The sequence below is a fragment of the Oncorhynchus mykiss genome, chromosome 18, assembly GCF_057628025.1.
Source record: "Oncorhynchus mykiss isolate SJ-2025 chromosome 18, ASM5762802v1, whole genome shotgun sequence".
Lineage (NCBI taxonomy): Eukaryota > Metazoa > Chordata > Actinopteri > Salmoniformes > Salmonidae > Oncorhynchus > Oncorhynchus mykiss.
In genome coordinates, this window is record NC_143039.1 from 23,646,584 (window position 1) to 23,668,229 (window position 21,646).

Here is a 21,646-nt window from a genome sequence, read left to right on the forward strand (position 1 = left end):
GTGCTTTCTTAAAGGGCAATTCCGCCCCTTTTCAACTTCATATTCATTATCTCCAGCACCATACCAGTCTACATACTGTATGTGAAAACGGCACATTTATATGATCTGCGGTTAAAAAGATAAGAAGAAAGGTCCTATAAAATGCTCTGTGACATCATAGTGTAGGATTAAAAGTAGTGGTTGGAAGCGAAATTATTTTCCAATCGTTTGGTTCTGAAATAATAAAATCTGTTCCGTTCAACTGTTCCGACCAGCAAAATAAAGGTCTGAACCAGTTCAAACCCCCAAAAAGTAACGGTGTACAATTGATTTTTTAAACATTTAGCTCAACATTAAATTACTTCACCAATCAGTGCGAATAGAGCAGCTTGCTATGGAGGGGGCAAGCCATAGTTATTTACATGCATTGTACAGACAAGTGTAGGGCACGAGATGTGACTGAAATTTTGCAGGTTGGGAGAGAGTGAGAGAGGGTGGAGGAGAAGGCTTAGCTTGAAGCGTTTATACCTACGGAGGAGCAGCTTCTATGAAGGAAGGTTGAATTTCTTTGAACTTCCGGGAGTTAGCTTAACTTTGGACCAGAGCTAGCTAGCTAGCCAACAAGCTTGTGTGTGCAGAGTGGAACCAGAATTCAAATAAAAACACGTTACAGCTGATAACTATAGTATTCTTAACTAGCATTGAAAAAGTGAATCCATTATTCTCTAATTAAAAATCTCTCTCCCTAATTTCTGAATCACGCTTGTAATGTCAGTAGGCTACAGTGGCCTATGCTTCGGAGGGGGAGGGGAAGGTATCCTACACACACGCCTTTCTAGGGAGTATTTCCTAGCCACCGTGCTTCTACAACTGCATTGCTTGCTGTTTGGGGTTTTAGGCTGGGTTTCTGTACAGCACTTTGAGATATCAGCTGATACACACACACACACACACTTGGAGCAGTCGGCGAAGTTGAGGGGTGAGTCTGAGATTGTCGAGGAGTTATTGGACAGATTGAAGGAGAGTGAACGGAGGGGAGATTATGAGACATTCGAGGAGTTGTTGACGAAATTGGAGGAGAGTGAAGAGAGAGAGCTGTTGGTTTGGCGTAGTATGTATGGCATTCGCCCTGAGGAGCGTGTTAGCTGTCCGATGCCACCTGTGTCAGTTCCTCGTACTCAGCCTGAAACTTGTGTTAAAGTTCCGGAAGATTTGATGCCGGCTATACACACCAGGTCTCCAGTACACCTTCACAACCCGGTGTGTCTTGTTCCTGCTTCTCGCACTCATCCTGAGGTGCGTGCTTTCAGCCTGGTACCACCAGTACCGGTACCACGCACCAGGCCTATAGTGCACCTCGGCAGTCCAATACGCCCTGTTCCTCTTCCACGCACTCGCCCTGAGGTGCGTGTCCTTGGCCCAGTACCACCAGTGCCAACACCACGCACCAGGCTTCCTGTATGTCTCCAGAGCCCTGTATGCCCTGTTCCTCCTACCGTCACTCACCCTGAGGTGCGTGTCTCCAGCCCGGTACCACCAGTGCCGGCACCACGCACCAGGCCACCAGTGCGCCTCCAGGGTCCAGTACTCCCTGTTCCTGCTCCTCGCACTCGCTCTGAGGTGCGTGTCCCCAGCCCGGTACCACCAGTGCCGGCACCACACACTAGGCCACCAGTGCGCCTCCAGGGCCCAGTACTCCCTGCTCCTGCTCCTCGCACTCGCCCTGAGGTGCGTGTCCTCGGCCCAGTACCACCAGTGCCGGCACCACGCACCAGGCCTACAGTGCGCCTCGCCAGTCCAGAGCGTCCGGCAAAAGTACCCAGTCCAGAGCGTCCGGCAACAGTCTACAGACCGGAACCTCCTAGGACAGGTCACAGTCCGGAACCTACCACGACGGGTCGCAGTCCGGAACCTACCACGACGGGTCGCAGTCCGGAACCCACCAGTTCGGATCCGCCAGAGTCTCCCTCCAGTCCGGATCCGCCAGAGTCTCCCTCCAGACTCAGATCCGCCAGAGTCTCCCTCCAGACTCGGATCCGCCAGATTCTCCCTCCAATCTGGATCCGCCAGTCTCCCTCCTGTCCGGAACCGCCAGAGCTGCCAGTCAGCCAGGAGCCACCAGTCAGCCAGGAGCCGCCAGCCAGCCAGGAGCCGCCAGAGCCGTCAGTCAACCAGGAGCCGCCAGAGCCGTCAGCCAGCCAGGAGCCGCCAGAGCCGTCAGCCAGCCAGGAGCCGCCAGAGATGTCAGCCAGCCAAGAGCCGCCAGAGCCGCCAGCCAGCCAGGAGCCGCCACAGCCGTCAGCCAACCAGGAGCTGCCAGAGCCACCTGTCACGCTGGCGATGCTGGAATCTCCCTCCTGTCCGGAGCTGCCAGAGCCGCTCCTCAGCCCAGAGGCGCCTTTCCGTCTACTGTCACGCCCTGACCTTAGTATTCTTTGTTTTCTTTATTGTTTTGGTTAGGTCAGGGTGTGACATGGGTGATGTATGTGTTTTTGAACTGTCTATGTATGTCTAGATTGGTTCTCAATTAGAGGCAGCTGTTTATCATTGTCTCTAATTGGGAACCATATTTAGGCAGCCATCTTTTTGGGGTATTTCGTGGGTTATTGTCTATGTCTAGTTGCCTGTGTCTGCACGTTTGCATGATAGCTTCACGTTCGTTTTGTTATTTTGTATAGTTTGTTTAGTGTCCGTCTTTATTAAAACTATTCACATCACGCTGCGCTTGGTCTCCTCACTTCGACGAATGTGACAGAGGGCTTTGCAGAGGCGCTTTGTTACATTTGTTGTAGGACTGAAAATGCCCGGAACGTAAAATAACACTATTAACTGGTTCCCCATACTTTTAAAATAATGGTTCTGTTCCAGAACAGTATAGATGTTCCTCAAATGTTTTATTTGTTTTACGGTTTTCTGTTCTGTGCCCTGAACCGGTTCCAACCAATGATCAAAAGTTTAACCTGCAACAAGTTTCTAGACAGAGGGAGGGTATGACCTTGCTCCCCACATCACGGTGAATCTCATAGTGTTTGAAAACCAACTATTCATGATGTATTCGGGTAGAACTTTTATACCAATGGATACCAAATGAAATGGCCCATGGCAGACCGTATTTAGCACTAACTGAAGTTTATTTAGTGCTTTATACGGGTAGCTGGAAAGTTGAGCATTGCAGCAGTCTAACCTAGAATTAACAAAAGCATGGATACATTTTTCTGCATCATTTTTGGACAGAAGGTTTCTGATTTTTGCAATGTTACGTAGATGGAAAAAAGCTGTCCTTGAAACAGTCTTGATATGTTCGTCAAAAGAGAGATCAGGGTCCAGAGTAACGCCGAGGTCCTTCACAGTTTTATTTGAGACGACTGTACAACCATCAAGATTAATGGTCAGATTCAACAGAAGATCTCTTTGTTTCTTGGGACCTAGAACAAGCATCTCTGTTTTGTCCGAGTTTAAAAGTAGAAAGTTTGCAGCCATCCACTTCCTTATGTCTGAAACACAGGCTTCTAGCGAGGGCAATTTTGGGGCTTCACCATATTTCAGTGAAATGTACAGCTGTGTGTCATCTGCATAGCAGTGAAAGTTAACATTCTGTTTTCGAATGACATCCCCAAGAGGTAAAATATATAGTGAAAACAATAGTGGTCCTAAAACGGAACCTTGAGGAACACCGAAATTTACAGTTGATTTGTCAGAGGACAAACCATTCACAGAGACAAACTGATATCTTTCCGACAGATAAGATCTAAACCAGGCCGGAACTTGTCCGTGTAGACCAATTTGGGTTTCCAATCTCTCCAAAAGAATGTGGTGATCGATGGTATCAAAAGCAGCACTAAGGTCTAGGAGCACGAGGACAGATGCAGAGCCTCGGTCTGATGCCATTAAAAGGTAATTTACCACCTTCACAAGTGCAGTCTCAGTGCTTTGATGGGGTCTAAAACCAGACGGAAGCATTTCGTATGCATTGTTTGTCTTCAGGAAGGCAGTGAGTTGCTGCGCAACAGCTTTTTCAAAATTTTTTGAGAGGAATGGAAGATTCGATATAGGCCGATAGTTTTTTTATATTTTCTGGGTCAAGGTTTGGCTTTTTCAAGAGGGGCTTTATTACTGCCATTTTTAGTGAGTTTGGTACACATCCGGTGGATAGAGAGCCGTTTATTATGTTCAACATAGGAGGGCCAAGCACAGGAAGCAGCTCTTTCAGTAGTTTAGTTGGAATAGGGTTCAGTATGCAGCTTGAAGGTTTAGAGTCCATGATTATTTCATCATTGTGTCAAGAGATATAGTACTAAAACACTTGAGTGTCTCTCTTGATCCTAGGTCCGCAAAGTCAGATACAGTGCCTTGCGAAAGTATTCGGCCCCCTTGAACTTTGCGACCTTTTGCCACATTTCAGGCTTCAAACATAAAGATATAAAACTGTATTTTTTTGTGAAGAATCAACAACAAGTAGGACACAATCATGAAGTGGAACGACATTTATTGGATATTTCAAACTTTTTTTAACAAATCAAAAACTGAAAAATTGGGCATGCAAAATTATTCAGCCCCTTTACTTTCAGTGCAGCAAACTCTCTCCAGAAGTTCAGTGAGGATCTCTGAATGATCCAATGTTGACCTAAATGACTAATGATGATAAATACAATCCACCTGTGTGTAATCAAGTCTCCGTATAAATGCACCTGCACTGTGATAGTCTCAGAGGTCCGTTAAAAGCGCAGAGTGCATCATGAAGAACAAGGAACACACCAGGCAGGTCCGAGATACTGTTGTGAAGAAGTTTAAAGTCGGATTTGGATACAAAAATATTTCCCAAGCTTTAAACATCCCAAGGAGCACTGTGCAAGCGATAATATTGAAATGGAAGGAGTATCAGACCCCTGCAAATCTACCAAGACCTGGCCGTCCCTCTAAACTTTCAGCTCATACAAGGAGAAGACTGATCAGAGATGCAGCCAAGAGGCCCATGATCACTCTGGATGAACTGCAGAGATCTACAGCTGAGGTGGGAGACTCTGTCCATAGGACAACAATCAGTCGTATATTGCACAAATCTGGCCTTTATGGAAGAGTGGCAAGAAGAAAGCCATTTCTTAAAGATATCCATAAAAAGTGTTGTTTAAAGTTTGCCACAAGCCACCTGGGAGACACACCAAACATGTGGAAGAAGGTGCTCTGGTCAGATGAAACCAAAATTGAACTTTTTGGCAACAATGCAAAACGTTATGTTTGGCGTAAAAGCAACACAGCTGAACACACCATCCCCACTGTCAAACATGGTGGTGGCAGCATCATGGTTTGGGCCTGCTTTTCTTCAGCAGGGACAGGGAAGATGGTTAAAATTGATGGGAAGATGGATGGAGCCAAATACAGGACCATTCTGGAAGAAAACCTGATGGAGTCTGCAAAAGACCTGAGACTGGGATGGAGATTTGTCTTCCAACAAGACAATGATCCAAAACATAAAGCAAAATCTACAATGGAATGGTTCAAAAATAAACATATCCAGGTGTTAGAATGGCCAAGTCAAAGTCCAGACCTGAATCCAACCGAGAATCTGTGGAAAGAACTGAAAACTGCTGTTCACAAATGCTCTCCATCCAACCTCACTGAGCTCGAGCTGTTTTGCAAGGAGGAATGGGAAAAAATGTCAGTCTCTCGATGTGCAAAACTGATAGAGACATACCCCAAGCGACCTACAGCTGTAATCGCAGCAAAAGGTGGCGCTACAAAGTATTAACTTAAGGGGGCTGAATAATTTTGCACGCCCAATTTTTCAGTTTTTGATTTGTTAAAAAAGTTTGAAATATCCAATAAATGTCGTTCCACTTCATGGTTGTGTCCCACTTGTTGTTGATTCTTCACAAAAAAATACAGTTTTATATCTTTATGTTTGAAGCCTGAAATGTGGCAAAAGGTCGCAAAGTTCAAGGGGGCCGAATACTTTCGCAAGGCACTGTAGTCTTGTATTCCAAAAATGTTTGAGGTGAAGTGCGGAAGAATTGAAGGAATGAATCGGAGCCTGGGGCTTATGACCTGTGGAAGCCGAGGCTTCCAGCAAGGCGCGGATTTCATTGAAGTGCTACTCCCCATAGTTGTTTTACTGAAGGTACCGACTGAAAAGGAACACTGCTGTTTGATGCATACAGTGAAAAGGGAGCAACTTCAATCAAAACAATGGTGGTATTATTTGAAAGAGAGCCTGTATTTTTTGGTCTGGGTTTGCATATGGGTAAAATGCAAAGCTGACCTTAGATCAGTCTTTAGGCCTACTAGGGACAGCTTCATCCTACTCTGAGACCAACTTGTGGACTGGTATTTCTTCCCCACTAGGGGGCATTATGCAGATAAAGAGAGAAGCGCTTCCTCTCGCTCTGCGGGGACAGGAACGTGATAGTTTCCATGGTAACTCATTTATTGGATCAGGCTCACAGCTTGTATATACAATTTGAGATATTTTTAGTTCTATCTTTGAACATGCACACACACACACACACACACTGTGCCTGAGTGTGCCGCGCTGTCTGTCCATCTGTCCATCAAGTCTCTCCAAGTAAAATTCATGCAAACGCTTTCAAGCAGCTTCTTGGGTATAACAAGTCCTAGATGATACTGTACATCGACATGAAACATGAAGCAAAGTCTTGTGTCTAAAAATATTAAATTAAATATAATTAGCATTTCAAATAGTTTTCTTTGACTTTAGTTGACCTGTCGGTGGTGGGGGAAAAGTCCATGTCTGGGTGAATGTGTTTTCATTAGAGTTTGTATGGAATGCTCATTCTTAACACCATTTTAGATTGTCTTATTGTTGGGTGAAGCCAAAAGGAAATATAGATGTGTTGTTCTATACTATTCTATTCTACCTCACACAGGTAGAATGCTACACTAATTACAGTGACCTATAGACATGTGGTTGAATCTGCCTCTGTCTGGTTCTGCAGTGAAATACCTGGTCCCGTATCCACAAAGCACCTCAGAGTAGGAGTGCTGATCTAGGATCTGTCCCTATAATATTATTCACTATGATCTAAAGGACAAACTGATCCTAGATCAGCACTCCTACTGGGGTCCAAACTGAAGGGTGAAGTTAAGACATAAAACAGGACCTTGAGACGGGGTTAATGGTTAGGATCCCTAAGTTAAAGAGTTAATAATTTGTAGATGCAATAACCTGCCATCTTCCAGGCTGCCATTATTCTTCTGACAAGGTCACATTGTCCACAAAGTGTTCATGACAGGGTCAGGAGGGAAAGTTTACATCCTACAGGGTTTAACGGCCTGGTTCGTTCAAGTTTAAACCTCCTAAAGACCAGTGATGGAGTTTACACAAAAAGTATCCCTTTCCATAAATGAGGTTAAAATAAGGAATGAAGAGAGAGAGAACGAGTGTGTGTGTTTAAATCATGATCATTCTTAAATCTATGTGGAAATTAAGAGAAAAGGGACAAACAACACATGTAGAGTATTCTTAAAGAGGATTGAGGATAGGTTAGTATCCATTATGAATATGAGTGGTGAGAGATATGGACAGATATTTCATCCTAATATGAATAAGGCCGCACAGAAGAGACCAAGTGACTTTCCTTCATAAATATTTGAAGTTACAGAGACTAAAGTCCATTGTCACGCAATGGATTCAATCTACTTTATGAAGGCCGATAATCGTAAAACATTCAATAATGGGGACTCCGCCCCTCCATTCTATGTTACCATGGCAAAAAGTGCAGACGTCACGATCGAAAGGAACACTGTATATAAGTATTGGACCTTTTAATGAGACGGGGAGCTTGGATGCGTGTCCGGTAGGAGTGACACGTGTGGATAAGGGCGCATCCAGGGGCAATACATTTTTCAATTCGTTTTAAAGTAAATTGGGATTTGATTGTTCAATAAGTTTTTTTTCCTCCACAAACTGCAAACATGGGACGTGGAGTAAGTGCGCTTTTTCTTTCCATCTTCACATTCCAGCTCCTCCATGAAATGCTAATGTAGCCTAATTTAAGCAATTCTTAATTGTAGGCTACTTGTCAAAAGTGATATGGATTTTAAAAATATATATATAATACAGTCGAAGTTGTTTTCAAATTATCACATGTACGTAGTTGGCCGCATTTTTCTTTTTCAAAATGCCTGCGATGGGAGAGTGACTTCCGCATTTTGTACGCTGAACAAAAGTTGCTTTCTTAACGTGTCTTGATCCGAGTGTCAATTAGGGTTAAAAAATGTGTTGTTTTTAACATTGATACTGAAGATCCACAGGTTGGTTAGCTTGGATCTAGTCGCCAAGGAGAAAAGCTTGTAAACGCTACGATGATAGAATTGGCGGTGTAAGATAAGTTTGAAGATTGATACAATGTTTATTTTCATCATAGTAAACTGCCGCCAAGGTGGCTACAAATGTAGCGTGGTCTGTTTAAATTCGAGTTGCGGGAAGTGGAGGCAGACATGCTATCTTGTGACTTGTGTTACTTTGAGATACACGGCCATACAGTCTGTAGTCCACTTCTGAATATAAGTGATGGTCTTTCATGGTGACTTGTAACCCACTTGACTGAATTTTGTTCATCAATGAGAAATATAGGTAATATTCAGATACTTAATCAATTGGTTAAATGTAGTTGCGACTAGGCTGTTGCGAAAGTCTGTTCTTCATAAATTGAATAATAACCGTAGTCCACCCCATTCACAATATCAACCATGCGCCAAAGTCGTCAGTGTTTATTTTTTTTGTCATGCTCGTTGAAAGAATATCGTTTTATGTAGATGGCCTACATTGGAATAATTCACTTTGGCTGCTTAAAAGGATAGTTCTGGATTTGAGCAGGATGCCCTTATCTACTTCCCCAGAGTTAGACGAACTCGTGGATACCATTTTTATGTATACGTTCAGTTTGAAGGAAATTTCCAACTAGCGTTAGCGCAATGACTTGAAGTATATGTGAACACGCTAACACTAGTTAGCATTGGCTCACGAAAATACCTCGTAAGTTTCGTAATACTGGACGTAGAGACCCAACAATGGTATCCACGAGGTCATCTGACTCTGGGGGAAAATACCGAACTGTTCATTAATAACATTTGAGCAACTGCAAAATCTAAAAAAAAAAAAAAAATGTATTCCACATAAAGCTTATTTGTTGTATATGGATTTGGCATATGGTTGTGTATGACATTTCTTGTGTAGCCTACATTCTGCTAATGTTCAGATAGGCCTACAATGTGTCTTTGGGAAGACCTACATCAACTACAGCCCCCTCATGTATTAATGAAAGTCACTGCTTTTAAAAAACAAACAATAGTTGTATTACATTTGATACAAATCTGTCCAAGACACATGAAATCTCCTAGTTGCTCCAATGAATTTCAATACACTAGATTTGTTGTATATTCCTCTCACTTCAAGGCATATTGTTCTAGACTTGTAGAATTAAGTGTTTTAGTTTAAATGGGCAATCTTTAGTCAATAGGGTTTTTGTCATCAAACCTATAAATAACTACATGCAATTTTATGGTGATGGAAAATGTATCAACTATTGGGGTGATTTTTATTTGATGTTTTATATATATTTTACAGCTACCTACCTGTGACTCCTGTATTTGGGTACTGTATGGCAGACTGGTGGGATATCGGGGAGGTTAATAGCATATAAAAGGCTTGCCACTCCCTGCTGGGCAACGGATCACACGGGCACAGTGATAAATGATGCATTCACAGCTACAGTAAGAGAGGGGTGATTAGAGAGACAGATTGGTTGTATGATGTGAATGCAGAGCAGCAAACCTCCGTGTTTTGGATTCTTTCCCTGTATGGTGGTGAACACTCTGCTCTGCCCCCACCCCTTCTGTCCTCTTCTCAGCGCTCCGGTCCAGTACACGCACAATAGGCACAGATGCTTGGACAGCCGGACTAATGATTTCCAGGAGACCACAGAGAGGAGGGGGGGAGGGGGGAGAATGAGGGTGGCATAGGGCTGGAGGGACCAAAGGGTTGGTTAGAGCAGTGAGGTGTATATGGAAGGGAGGCTGCTGTGAAGATGAGGCACCAGTTGCTGCATTGTCATTGTTCATAGGCTCCTGTTCAGGGGGAGCTGGCAGAGTTTTTCTGAACTGATTGAATGGCAGATGGAGGAAAAATTCAGTTTTTCTGTAATGAAATGGAAAATCAAGAGGTATGATAGTATTCAACTGCTCACTGTCAACAAATTGAAACGCCCAAAAGTTCCTTCCCGAAATGGAATACTATGGCTATTGTTTCCATCTCTCAAAATAAACTGTGATGATCTGAAAACAAGGCCGTTTTCCTGTAATGTTATTAGGGCGCATTCTTTCTTTGTTATTCCACTTCTTTTCTCGCCATCTTTCATCAAGGGGGGTCATTTGTTTTAAAGATTCCACCACTGAGTGTGATGGAAAGTGGCTTGTGGAAAATCTCTATTGTAAACAAATGAGGTCTAGAACATGTCCAAAACAAGGCCTTTTTATATGGTGAAGTAATTGGGGAATTCTTTTATTTCTCTCCAGTGTTCCATCTTTGAGCTACTATCAGGTTGTGGCCTCAGCTGACCATTCTTTCCCCCCAGGGGTCCACTGTGGAACCAAGAGACCTGCTCTCTAGCGCTCTTTAAAAAGAAAAAATGCTCTCTCTCTCTACTGAGGATTTCACATTCTTTCCGCTCGAGAGTCACTATGTATTAGGCATCCCTTTTGTCACACGCCACCCCATCTCTGTGACAGAGAACACATCTCACCCCCACTGCCCCTTTCTCTCTCCTGCTCGATCTCCCTCTCTGCTCGTTTGGCTTAGCTGCCTAAACATTATGGAGAGTTCCACACATTATTACACCTTCTGTTTCCTCCACTGTAATTTCTATTCCAACTGCCGAGGGAATTGTAAAAAAAAAAAAAAAAGTTTGTCCCATAGGCCTACTCACAAACGGCATTTCGCAATAGCCATGTGCGTTCTGTTCTAACCTACATTTCAGACTAGTGCAATAAAGGAAGTTGCATCCCATTGATTCGTATTCTGCTTTTAACTGTGGTTCCTGGGGTCTTAAGGAGAAACACAGGCATTCACCATCTTTTGTTCTGTGGGAAAACCGACTCTTCCAGTGGACGTGGTGGGAGTTTTAAATGCGTTTCTTGTGAATAAATGAACTTTTTTCTAAACTGGAGCGAAAAGGGGGAGGAGAGTAACACGTGACTCGGTCCATTCAGATATCTGAGAGGTGTGGTTATGTCGCCTGTAGCAACGGGGCAAAGTCCCAGGGCGAGGAGGAGCCAATATGCTTGAGTGGGCAGCTTTTGTATTTGGCACACGTACAGGAACAGAAGCAGGAATGGTGTTCACAGGAATTCGACCCTGGCTGTAAAATATGCACCCGCTCGACCGTCTCTTATGAACTTTTGTTGATCTGGCGGTGGTGTTGTTTTAGCGTAAAAGTGAGAGTCCCCTCGTCTCACTGAGGCTCTGTTCTGTCTATCGCTGTTTTTGAGGACAGTTGTTCTTTCAAACTTTCTGTCCTCTTGGAAAGAGATGTCTTGCCGGTTTCACCCCCTTCTCCACCCACCCTGCGTTCTTGCACTCTTTCACACAGTTGTTTCTCTTTCTGTCCCAGACTAATTACACTCACTCCCATATGCAACGTTCATGAGAACAACGATTACGCAGTTGAATATACTACTCTGAACTATGGGAGAAATGGTATGCAGACCCAAGCCATGTTTACCACAGTGGTGTTGCTCCCACTCCCAGATCAAACCATTACAGTAATCCCATATAAGAATGCGGTAAGCCTGGTATCTTAAGTGTTTTGCTAAGAGGGTCTGAATAAATTCCGTGACTGTACAGTTTGTCCAAAATAAAGTCACTCTAAAGATATATATTTTTCATTATTGTTTTTACGTGGTTCTCTATAGAGGTACAAAGCCTCATTGTTCTCAGACTTGTAGTGGGACAACTGTTGTTTTTGCATGATTGGTCTTGTGAGAGATTCCACACAATTGCTGACATCCACACTTTTTCTTGTTTTCAGTGCAGTAGCTTCCTGTTTCGTTTGAGAGACAGCTGAGTAATACTTCCAAAACAGCATCCTCCCTTCCTTCGGTGTGGTAATAACAGATGTGTGCACTATTGGGAAAGTAAAAGGGATATTTCCAAAACTGGTAGGACCCCTTATGTTGGCTTCAGTTGTAACCAAACAACAAAGTTTAATTATCAGTAAAGCCCCTGTGACTTGGGGATCACATTCTGAACCAGGAACTGTCTTGCTTAAGAGTCAAGCAGCTTTTGTGTAACCTCATAGGGTCAAATCAAGAGAAGAATGTAGAGCTCTCTCCCCCACAGCCAAAACACTTCTGAACACCAGTAGAACCTGAATAATTTATGCTCGCTAACTGCCTTACCGATGTTTATCTGGTACTGTGCATTATCCTGTTGCCGCAGTGTCCCAACACCCTCCCCTTTTCAGCCGTCTAGCTGACGCATTCTTCAACAGGTCTTTGTCCTCTTCCCAAAAGTGACCTATTTGATAATGGAGAAAGGGAAGAGTGAATGAACAATGTGTTTGCAGAAGGTGAGGTGCCAGGGTTATTTTGGACTTTCACAATGAGATGACTCAGAGGAAGAAAGTTCTGTGTGTATTCAAGACAAACCGAGCCAATGGTATGCATCTTTCCCCTCTGGAGAGTTCATTTAGCCCCGATTCTGGACAAAGTATTGTGACCTAGGGCCTTATAGTCTCACATTCCTGGATTGCAGTGGAGTATGTTGAAATGACCCTCGGCCCCACCCCTCCCACAGCTCTCCTTAATGACGCAGTTGTGCAAAGTGACGGTCTGTGACATGATTGTTCATTAAGCATTCCTCATGAACTTCACAGATGCCATTTTCAAACATCGGAGTTTCTTCTGCTGAGTAGTGAAAGTAATTGTGCTATCTAGCGCAGGTCGTAGACTCTAAAAGGTGAAAGCCTACCGGGTGATAGTCCAAAAGGGACAGCCACAACTATCTTTGTATTTGTTGCACCATACCTGTCTAGGTCACGTTTGTTTTGTAAATGATAACTGGGCTTACGTTCAGTAGAACAATGCTACATCAATAACCCACAAGTTGTTGGGTGACTTCTGGTAAGTCATTTGTAACGGAAAAGTAGCATTTTTATCCTTTATTCAAATGAGCGAGTCTCTCATTGACTCAATGAATTACCTTTCAAGAGTTGGGCCCCCAGACAGGTTTTATTCATACCTCAGAAACACTATGGGAAACTAAGCAGATTCTGCATCAGGGGCTTGAGTTGGGTGAAGATTTTATTTTCTCGGGCAGAGCTTTAAAGGGCCTCTTTCTACCTATTTCATTATATGTTAGTATATATTTTTTTTTCTTATCTCTCCTAACAATCTCTTCTTGACCTCTCTGTAGGAAGGACGGGAACAGTATGAGCTGGCGGCGACCTCTGAGCAGGGAGGCAAGAAGAAGAATGCCAAGGCCATGAAGAAGGAGAGGGACATGGATGAGTTGAAAAAGGAAGTTGATCTGGTGAGTCGGCTTCTCTCACTTTCATTCTCTTTCAGGACCTGGGAAGTTCATCTTTAAATCACAAGTCTTGGTCACTCGTGTGTTGATGTCACTGACTTGGTGTCAAGCTTGGCGCTGCATGTAATGTACTGTATGTTTATCTCGATGGTGCGGAAGTGCAGTGCAATACGATTGCCAGTGACATGTTCCTAATCTCTGTCCCATAGGATGACCATAAACTGACCCTGGATGAGCTCAACCGCAAATACGGCACTGACCTTAGTAGGGTAAGTCTGGAGCTTCACTGATTTTCATTTCAGTTGGCAATTCATTCATCTCCCCTGCACTGTTTTCTGTTAACACATTAGTTGTTTATCGACCACAGCTGGAAGGCAATTCAGCTCGGTTCTCCTCAATTCGAATAGTTTCAATTATTTAATAGAAAAATTAAGTCAAGTGATGGACCTCAAAGTTCTGCTCAAGTTATGGGTTTCGGACTCTTGGGATCTCTTCCAATTATTAAACCGTGGAAGAAGGGGGTCATCATAGGCTTGGATGTGACAAATATCCAAGGCAATACGACAGCTGCTTTATCCCTCTTTTACATTCATACAAATGGACTCTTGATCATGATTTGGAGATCAAGGGGAATAGTAGATTACCGCCTCCAAACCTAGCAGCGCAGCCGAGTGGTCCTTTTGAATAATTCACAAGCAGCAGGCTCATAGCACCTCAGCCCAGATTTAGGATGCGCTCAATCCCAGCAGAGTAGATGGCACTGTTTTCATTGTTTGCAGCGAGTTGCCTGGCAACTGTCAGCACCTCGACTCTCTCCAGAGCCCCATTGACTTGTTTCTCTGTTCTCTGCCTTATGTGAAATTAGAGTTATGACTTGGCCCTGCAGTGTCTCTGTCTGCCAGTGACAGACCTCGTAGAGAGAGATTATTGTGTTGACAATTTGCTTCCTCTCTCCTTATCACGTGCCGTGAGAGAGAATCTCAAGAATGGAGGGGGGGTACCCAGATATGCCCGACTATAGCAACATACTTGATTTAAAAAAGCAAGGGTCGATAATGGTATACCCTTAAAAGGTTGGGTGGGAGGGAAGCACCCATTTATTTTACAATTAAGTATCCTCCTACAGCATCTTAATTTGAGGTCTCGACATGTAAAGTAACAACCAATTTTGTATTTCCTCAGGGATTATCCAGTGCTAAGGCTGCTGAGAACCTTGCCCGTGATGGCCCCAATTCCCTGACCCCTCCTCCCACTACCCCTGAGTGGGTGAAGTTCTGCAAGCAGATGTTTGGCGGGTTCTCCATGCTGCTGTGGACTGGCGCTCTCCTCTGCTTCCTGGCCTACGGAATCCAGGCAGCCATGGAGGATGAGCCGGCCAATGATAACGTAAGATTCCAAGATGAAGAATGTTGATTTTATTGACATTGTGATGGAATTGAAAGCAGATGATGCTTGGGTTTTGTAGTTCTTTTGTACTGGTCTTTGTGCGGGGGAGTTAACTTAATTTTAACACGTTCTGCATCTTTGTCCCACACAGTTGTACCTGGGGGTTGTACTCTCTGCTGTTGTCATTGTTACTGGCTGTTTCTCCTACTACCAAGAGGCCAAGAGCTCAAAGATCATGGACTCCTTTAAGAACCTGGTCCCACAGGTACTAGCTGTTTTAGAAACACTTCTTTTGAAGGTGTTCCCCCCCCCCCTTATTGTTACATTCAAAGATTCATCTTGTGTCCTCTACCTTGTAGCAAGCCCTGGTTGTCCGTGACGGTGAGAAGATGAACATCAACGCTCAACAAGTGGTGGTTGGAGATCTGGTGGAGGTGAAAGGTGGAGATAGGATTCCTGCTGATTTGCGAATCATCTCTGCCAGCGGTTGCAAAGTGGGTACTTTAAAATCCTCTTGCTCCAAATACGTCACGTTCCACCCATGTCCGTGCCATTCATTATTGTATTAATCTAATTCCCTCCCCACTTAGGTGGACAACTCCTCCCTCACTGGTGAATCTGAGCCCCAGACACGTACTCCGGACTACTCCAATGACAACCCCCTGGAGACAAGGAACATTGCCTTCTTCTCTACCAACTGTGTTGAAGGTACTTTGCTCAGATGAGAAACAAACCAAATAAAAATAAATTCTGCCCAGGGACCACAGATTAAAAAAAATAGCAATCTAGCTAAATCTGGTACAAGGGCATGTTGTACATGGTCCCTGGCAAATAAATAAAACAAACCAAACCATGACTGGGCTATCTTTGATGAAGTCCTGTTGCTGTATAAATTATGTCCACCATTTCTGAGGTTGAATCAATGTCAACTGCTGTTACACAGTAGTCAATATGATGGCATGATTGTTAAATGAAATCTGCACGTTATTTCCTGCAGGAACTGCCAGAGGTATTGTCATCAACACTGGTGACCGCACTGTTATGGGTCGTATTGCTACCCTCGCCTCTGGCCTGGAAGTCGGACGTACCCCAATCTCCATTGAAATTGAGCACTTCATCCACATCATCACCGGTGTGGCCGTCTTTCTGGGCATGTCTTTCTTTGTCCTGTCCCTCATCCTCGGATACTCTTGGCTGGAAGCTGTCATCTTCCTCATCGGAATCATTGTCGCTAATGTGCCTGAGGGTCTCCTGGCCACTGTAACTGTGAGTATGGTCTTTCGGGAGTGCTTTCCCCCCCAAACACTTCACATATGGCTCCAGAAACCAGTACATTGCCAATTTTGTTCGACAGACATGTTGAGTGGCTTTTGGCTTTCTCCGTAGGTGTGTTTAACTCTGACTGCCAAGCGTATGGCCAAGAAGAACTGCCTGGTGAAGAATCTCGAAGCTGTTGAGACCTTGGGCTCCACCTCCACCATTTGCTCTGACAAGACCGGAACCCTGACTCAGAACAGAATGACCGTGGCTCACATGTGGTTCGACAACCAGATCCATGAGGCTGACACCACAGAGAACCAGAGTGGTACCTCCTTTGACAGGAGCTCTGCCACCTGGGCTGCCCTGGCTAGAGTCGCTGGCCTGTGTAACCGTGCCGTCTTCCTGGCAGAACAGAGCGGTATTCCTATCCTTAAAGTAAGTGTCTCATTTCCCCAGAGTGAATTGACAACAGTATACACATGGAGCTATCGACAGGAGTTCGGCATATACAGCTGCTGAAAAGGCTCAACAGGGGTGTCTTTCACCTTATGTAATTCCTCCCCTGTCACCCGAATGCCTCATATTGCCTCAGCCCTCGCAATCCCCTGGAATATAACCTCTCCCTCCGTTAATCATCTCACCTTGGACTAGCTGTGATTACCACACTTAATTTCACCCCTTATTTTCAGTTTCTCTTTGTCACTGTCTGAGCCTGGTAGAAGACAAAATCTTCAAAGATTTCCTTTTCATTAAATCTGTTTAAATTGATGGAGGGCATTTTAATGTCTTAGGCCACATAAGGATATACCAGGTCCTCGGGAAGTGCTAGTGTGTGAAAGAATGTGCGGCATACCACGTCCACTTCATCTGCCTACTCGTTTCCCTCTCACAGAGAGATGTGGCTGGTGATGCCTCAGAGTCTGCCCTGCTGAAGTGTATTGAGCTGTGCTGTGGGTCTGTGCAAGGCATGAGAGACCAGTACACCAAGGTTGCTGAGATCCCATTCAACTCCACCAACAAATACCAGGTAGGTCAATGGCACGGTAGCACCATGCAACATGAAATAAGGGGATATGTTTCACTGTAAGTCTTTGAAAACCCTTCCCTTTAGCACAGAGATCAACATTGTTATGCCTACTCTGGTAATCTGTTTTCAAAATGGCTGCTCCTATAATTTTATCCTTTAGCTCTCAGTTCACCTGAACAAGAATGAGGGTGAGTCCAAGCATCTGCTGGTGATGAAGGGAGCCCCTGAGAGGATCCTGGACCGCTGCTCCACCATTTTGATCCAGGGCAAAGAACAGCCTCTGGATGACGAGATGAAGGACTCTTTCCAGAACGCCTACATGGAACTGGGTGGTCTGGGAGAGCGAGTGCTGGGTAATAGTCATTTATTTCAGTCATCACTAGCCAATACTACTGGATTTTTTTCCCATCTGTGTTTTCAAATGATCCAATGTGAGGTGTAAAATTGCGCGTTTGCTCCTTTTTTCAATTCACATTTTCACAATTTTGTATCCGTCTAGGGTTCTGTCATTTCCAGCTCCCTGATGACCAGTTCGCTGAGGGCTTCCAGTTCGATTGTGAAGAGGTGAACTTCCCAACTGAGAATCTGTGCTTCGTTGGCCTAATGTCCATGATTGACCCTCCCCGTGCTGCTGTGCCTGACGCTGTAGGAAAGTGCAGGAGTGCTGGAATCAAGGTATGGCAATATCATACTAAACACAAGACTCTTCAGTCAATCCACATAGCAGCCACTGTGATCAGACCACTCCTCTTCCCTTCCTTCCCTTAGGTTATCATGGTCACTGGTGATCATCCCATCACTGCTAAAGCCATTGCCAAGGGTGTGGGCATCATTTCTGAAGGAAATGAGACTGTTGAAGACATTGCTGCTCGTCTGAACATTCCAGTCAATGAAGTTGACCCTAGGTAATAAAACAAATATTTAAGTTCTGTAATTGGAAACAACTGTTAAACTCCTGCAGTTTCTCTACATTTTTCATTTTTGAAGGCCTTCTCCCAAAGATTTCATTCAGGCTTGAATGTCAGGTCCTTTTCATGAGTGCTTATAGACATTATAGAAATGTCTTCATATCAATGCGATTTTCCATAAATAAAGGGTACATTTTTCCCAGGGATGCCAAGGCCTGTGTGGTCCATGGTGGTGACCTCAAGGACCTGAGCGCTGAACAGTTGGACGACATCCTGAAATATCACACAGAGATTGTGTTTGCCAGAACCTCTCCTCAGCAGAAGCTTATTATCGTGGAGGGCTGCCAGCGCCAGGTAATATTCAGCTCAACTTAAAGACACTAGGCCTATCTCACGAGAGGTAAACAGTGACTGTAGCGTAGATAAATTCCTTTCAAATTAAAAATGTGTTTACCAGTTTTCTCTCTCTAGACTTCTCTCTCCATAGACTCAAACACCTCTCCTCCTTATCCACAGGGTGCTATTGTAGCTGTGACAGGTGATGGTGTGAATGATTCTCCTGCTCTGAAGAAGGCTGACATAGGTGTTGCTATGGGTATCTCTGGATCGGATGTATCCAAGCAGGCTGCCGACATGATCCTCCTGGATGACAACTTTGCCTCCATCGTGACTGGTGTCGAAGAAGGTAGAAGCAGCATTTCAGTGGATTTAGAATGTTTGGGGTTCCTTCTATTCTGCATTATTTTCACTAACGTTATGTATGTACCTTTCCTAGGCCGTCTGATCTTTGACAACTTGAAGAAGTCCATCGCCTACACCCTGACCAGTAACATTCCAGAAATCACACCCTTCCTCTTCTTCATCATTGCAAACATTCCACTGCCCCTAGGAACCGTCACCATCCTCTGTATCGACTTGGGAACTGACATGGTAAGGAATTTGTATATTTAAAAAAAAAAAAAAAAATTCTAAATCTTTGTTTACCGTTCAGTTTTATTCTAATTGTTGAAATCGTCCTCAACTTTGCAGGTCCCCGCCATCTCCCTGGCCTACGAAGCTGCTGAGAGTGACATCATGAAGAGACAGCCCAGAAACTCCAAAACAGACAAACTGGTGAATGAAAGACTTATCAGCATAGCCTACGGTCAAATCGGTAAGACCGCTTTTCACAAAGCCTGACTTGCGCAAAACAAAGTATTTTCATTCTTAGATGAAAGATTAACATCTCATACACCTCAAACTGGATTCTAACTCTTAAGTTGACTGGGTGGTTTTGGGATCAGCTGGAAGTGGGGTATGCGCCAGAAATAGCCTCCCTGGTGATAAGAGAAGGGGTCTCTGAGTGATTATGGGATGTCTCTGGCTCAAGAGTTTCACACTTTGGTGATGGAGCCAAAAATAGGTTTAAACCAGAGGTTTCCACGTGAGCGGGACTTTCCTTAAGAGGAAACACTGATATGGACAGCATTCACATACTGTTGCATCATGTCATGGGTCGCGAACCTCTCCCACCAACGTGATACTCCTTGGGAATCACTGTAGGGTGGCAGGTAGCCTAGCGGTTAGTGTTGGCCCAGTAACTGAAAGTTCGCTGGTTCGAATACCTGAGCCGACAAGGTGAAAAATCTGTCGCCACCCCCTTGAGCAAGGCAGTTAACCTTAATAAGCTCCAGGAGCACCCTACTACTATGGCTGACCCTGTAAAACAACACATTCTCCTGCACCTATCCGGTGTATGTGACAATCAAACTTGAAAACATTTTTTTATGGAGATTGATGCAACATAGAAAACCAACAGACAGAATGACATGGATAGAATCTGATACAAATGCACCCATCTGGCTCCCCATCTCTCCACAGGTATGATCCAGGCTTTGGCTGGGTTCTTCACATACTTTGTGATCCTTGCTGAGAATGGGTTCTTACCCTCTAGACTGCTAGGTATTCGTGTGGACTGGGACAACAAATTTTGCAATGACCTGGAGGATAGCTATGGCCAGCAGTGGGTGAGTATGCAGACACCAATGTGCTTTTCACAAGCCTTGTTGATTGTAGATGATTAGCTGACTGTGTTTTGACTGTTTCTCCCTCTGTTGCTGACTGTTTCCCACAGACTTATGAACAGAGAAAGATTGTGGAGTTCACCTGCCACACAGCATTCTTTGCCAGTATTGTAGTTGTACAGTGGGCTGATTTGATCATCTGTAAGACCAGGAGGAACTCAGTCTTCCAACAAGGAATGAGGTGGGTTCAGTAGCCATTTTGAAGAGCATCGGCTGTTAGTTTTAGTTTTACTTGATTTTAAATGCTGCTTCTGTCCTCCTCAGGAACAAGATTCTCATCTTCGGCCTGTTTGAGGAGACCGCCCTGGCCGCCTTCCTGTCCTACTGTCCTGGGATGGGCATCGCCCTCAGAATGTACCCACTCAAGTAAGTAAAGACCCTTCAGTTAGGTACACTTCATCTCTTAAGTATTTTTGGTACTAAAAAAAAAAAAAAATTAACTCTAAGAAGACTTCTATTAAGCTTAGCTATGTGTTGCTTAAAATGTTAAGGTCTGTTCTTGACGCGTTCTGGTCTGGAGTCATTTCAGTTCTGTTATTTTTGTTTTATGTTTTGTTTTTCTTTTCTCCTTAGACCCAGCTGGTGGTTCTGCGCCTTCCCATACTCTCTCCTCATCTTTATTTATGATGAAATCCGAAAACTGATCATCCGACGCAGCCCAGGAGGTGAGGCTAAATCCCTTTAGTTATTACTGTGACAATCTGTAGTACTTGTTCATACAATTCTTAAGGTCAGTTTGGCTCTCAAAACCACAAGCTTTTCCCTCGTTCTCAGGAAGATAGTAAGGCTGCATATTTAGGTAGCTTTACTATCTGGCAAACAAGCGAAGTCTGTAAATCTTTAGTGCATCTGAAAAATATGCTGCTGCTTAGTCAGTGCAAGACAGTGGACACAGACACGTTTGGGAGTCTAGTACACTCCATTGACAACTGCTGATGTAAAAAGGGCTTTATAAAATACATTTGATGTGAGTAAACCGGTATGCTATCAGAGACTAAGTTGATGTGAAAGACGTCGGTCACTTGACTGTCTTCCTCAGTGATCGTCTGAACCACACACGGATAGTTAACATGATCATTGTTTATGTATGCTACAGCCTTCCTTAGTCCACCTGTTTTACCAGAGGTAATTGATCTCTAAATCCTGTTTTCCATCTTCTCTGTTTTAGGTTGGGTGGAGAGGGAGACGTACTACTAGAAAGCATCCCGTGTGCATCGCCCAAGTTCTTGCATGGTTGTCTTGCTGCTCGGAATTTTAAGTTCTGTAAAATGTGGATGTGTTTTTATATAGGGAATGCGTGATACTAAAACACTGAGATCGAGATGATGAACCAAGACATTTGACATTGTGTGCCTTGTTTCTGGAACAGGACCAATTTTATACATGTTTTTAACAGTAATATAAATAAACTTTCAGTCAGCTCCCACTTTGGTGTGTATGGTTTGTGCATGTGTGCTTGCACGTTTCCTCATTGCAACTTGGA

General features: G+C 44.1%; 1 protein-coding gene across 1 annotated transcript; it reads left to right on the forward strand.

The window, feature by feature from the left end:
- The first annotated feature begins 7,751 nt into the window (after nt 1–7,751).
- Nucleotides 7,752–21,589, forward strand: LOC110495657 (sodium/potassium-transporting ATPase subunit alpha-1). The gene is made up of 22 exons (XM_021570998.3): nt 7,752–7,920; nt 13,406–13,522; nt 13,729–13,788; nt 14,702–14,905; nt 15,057–15,170; nt 15,265–15,399; nt 15,496–15,613; nt 15,903–16,171; nt 16,292–16,600; nt 17,058–17,192; nt 17,353–17,545; nt 17,692–17,867; nt 17,961–18,097; nt 18,304–18,454; nt 18,617–18,785; nt 18,876–19,030; nt 19,130–19,253; nt 19,961–20,106; nt 20,214–20,344; nt 20,428–20,529; nt 20,737–20,828; nt 21,332–21,589. The coding sequence occupies exons 1-22, from the start codon at nt 7,909–7,911 to the stop codon at nt 21,358–21,360; spliced, it is 3,078 nt and encodes a 1,025-aa protein (XP_021426673.2). The 5' UTR covers nt 7,752–7,908; the 3' UTR covers nt 21,361–21,589.
- The last annotated feature ends 57 nt before the right edge of the window (nt 21,590–21,646 follow it).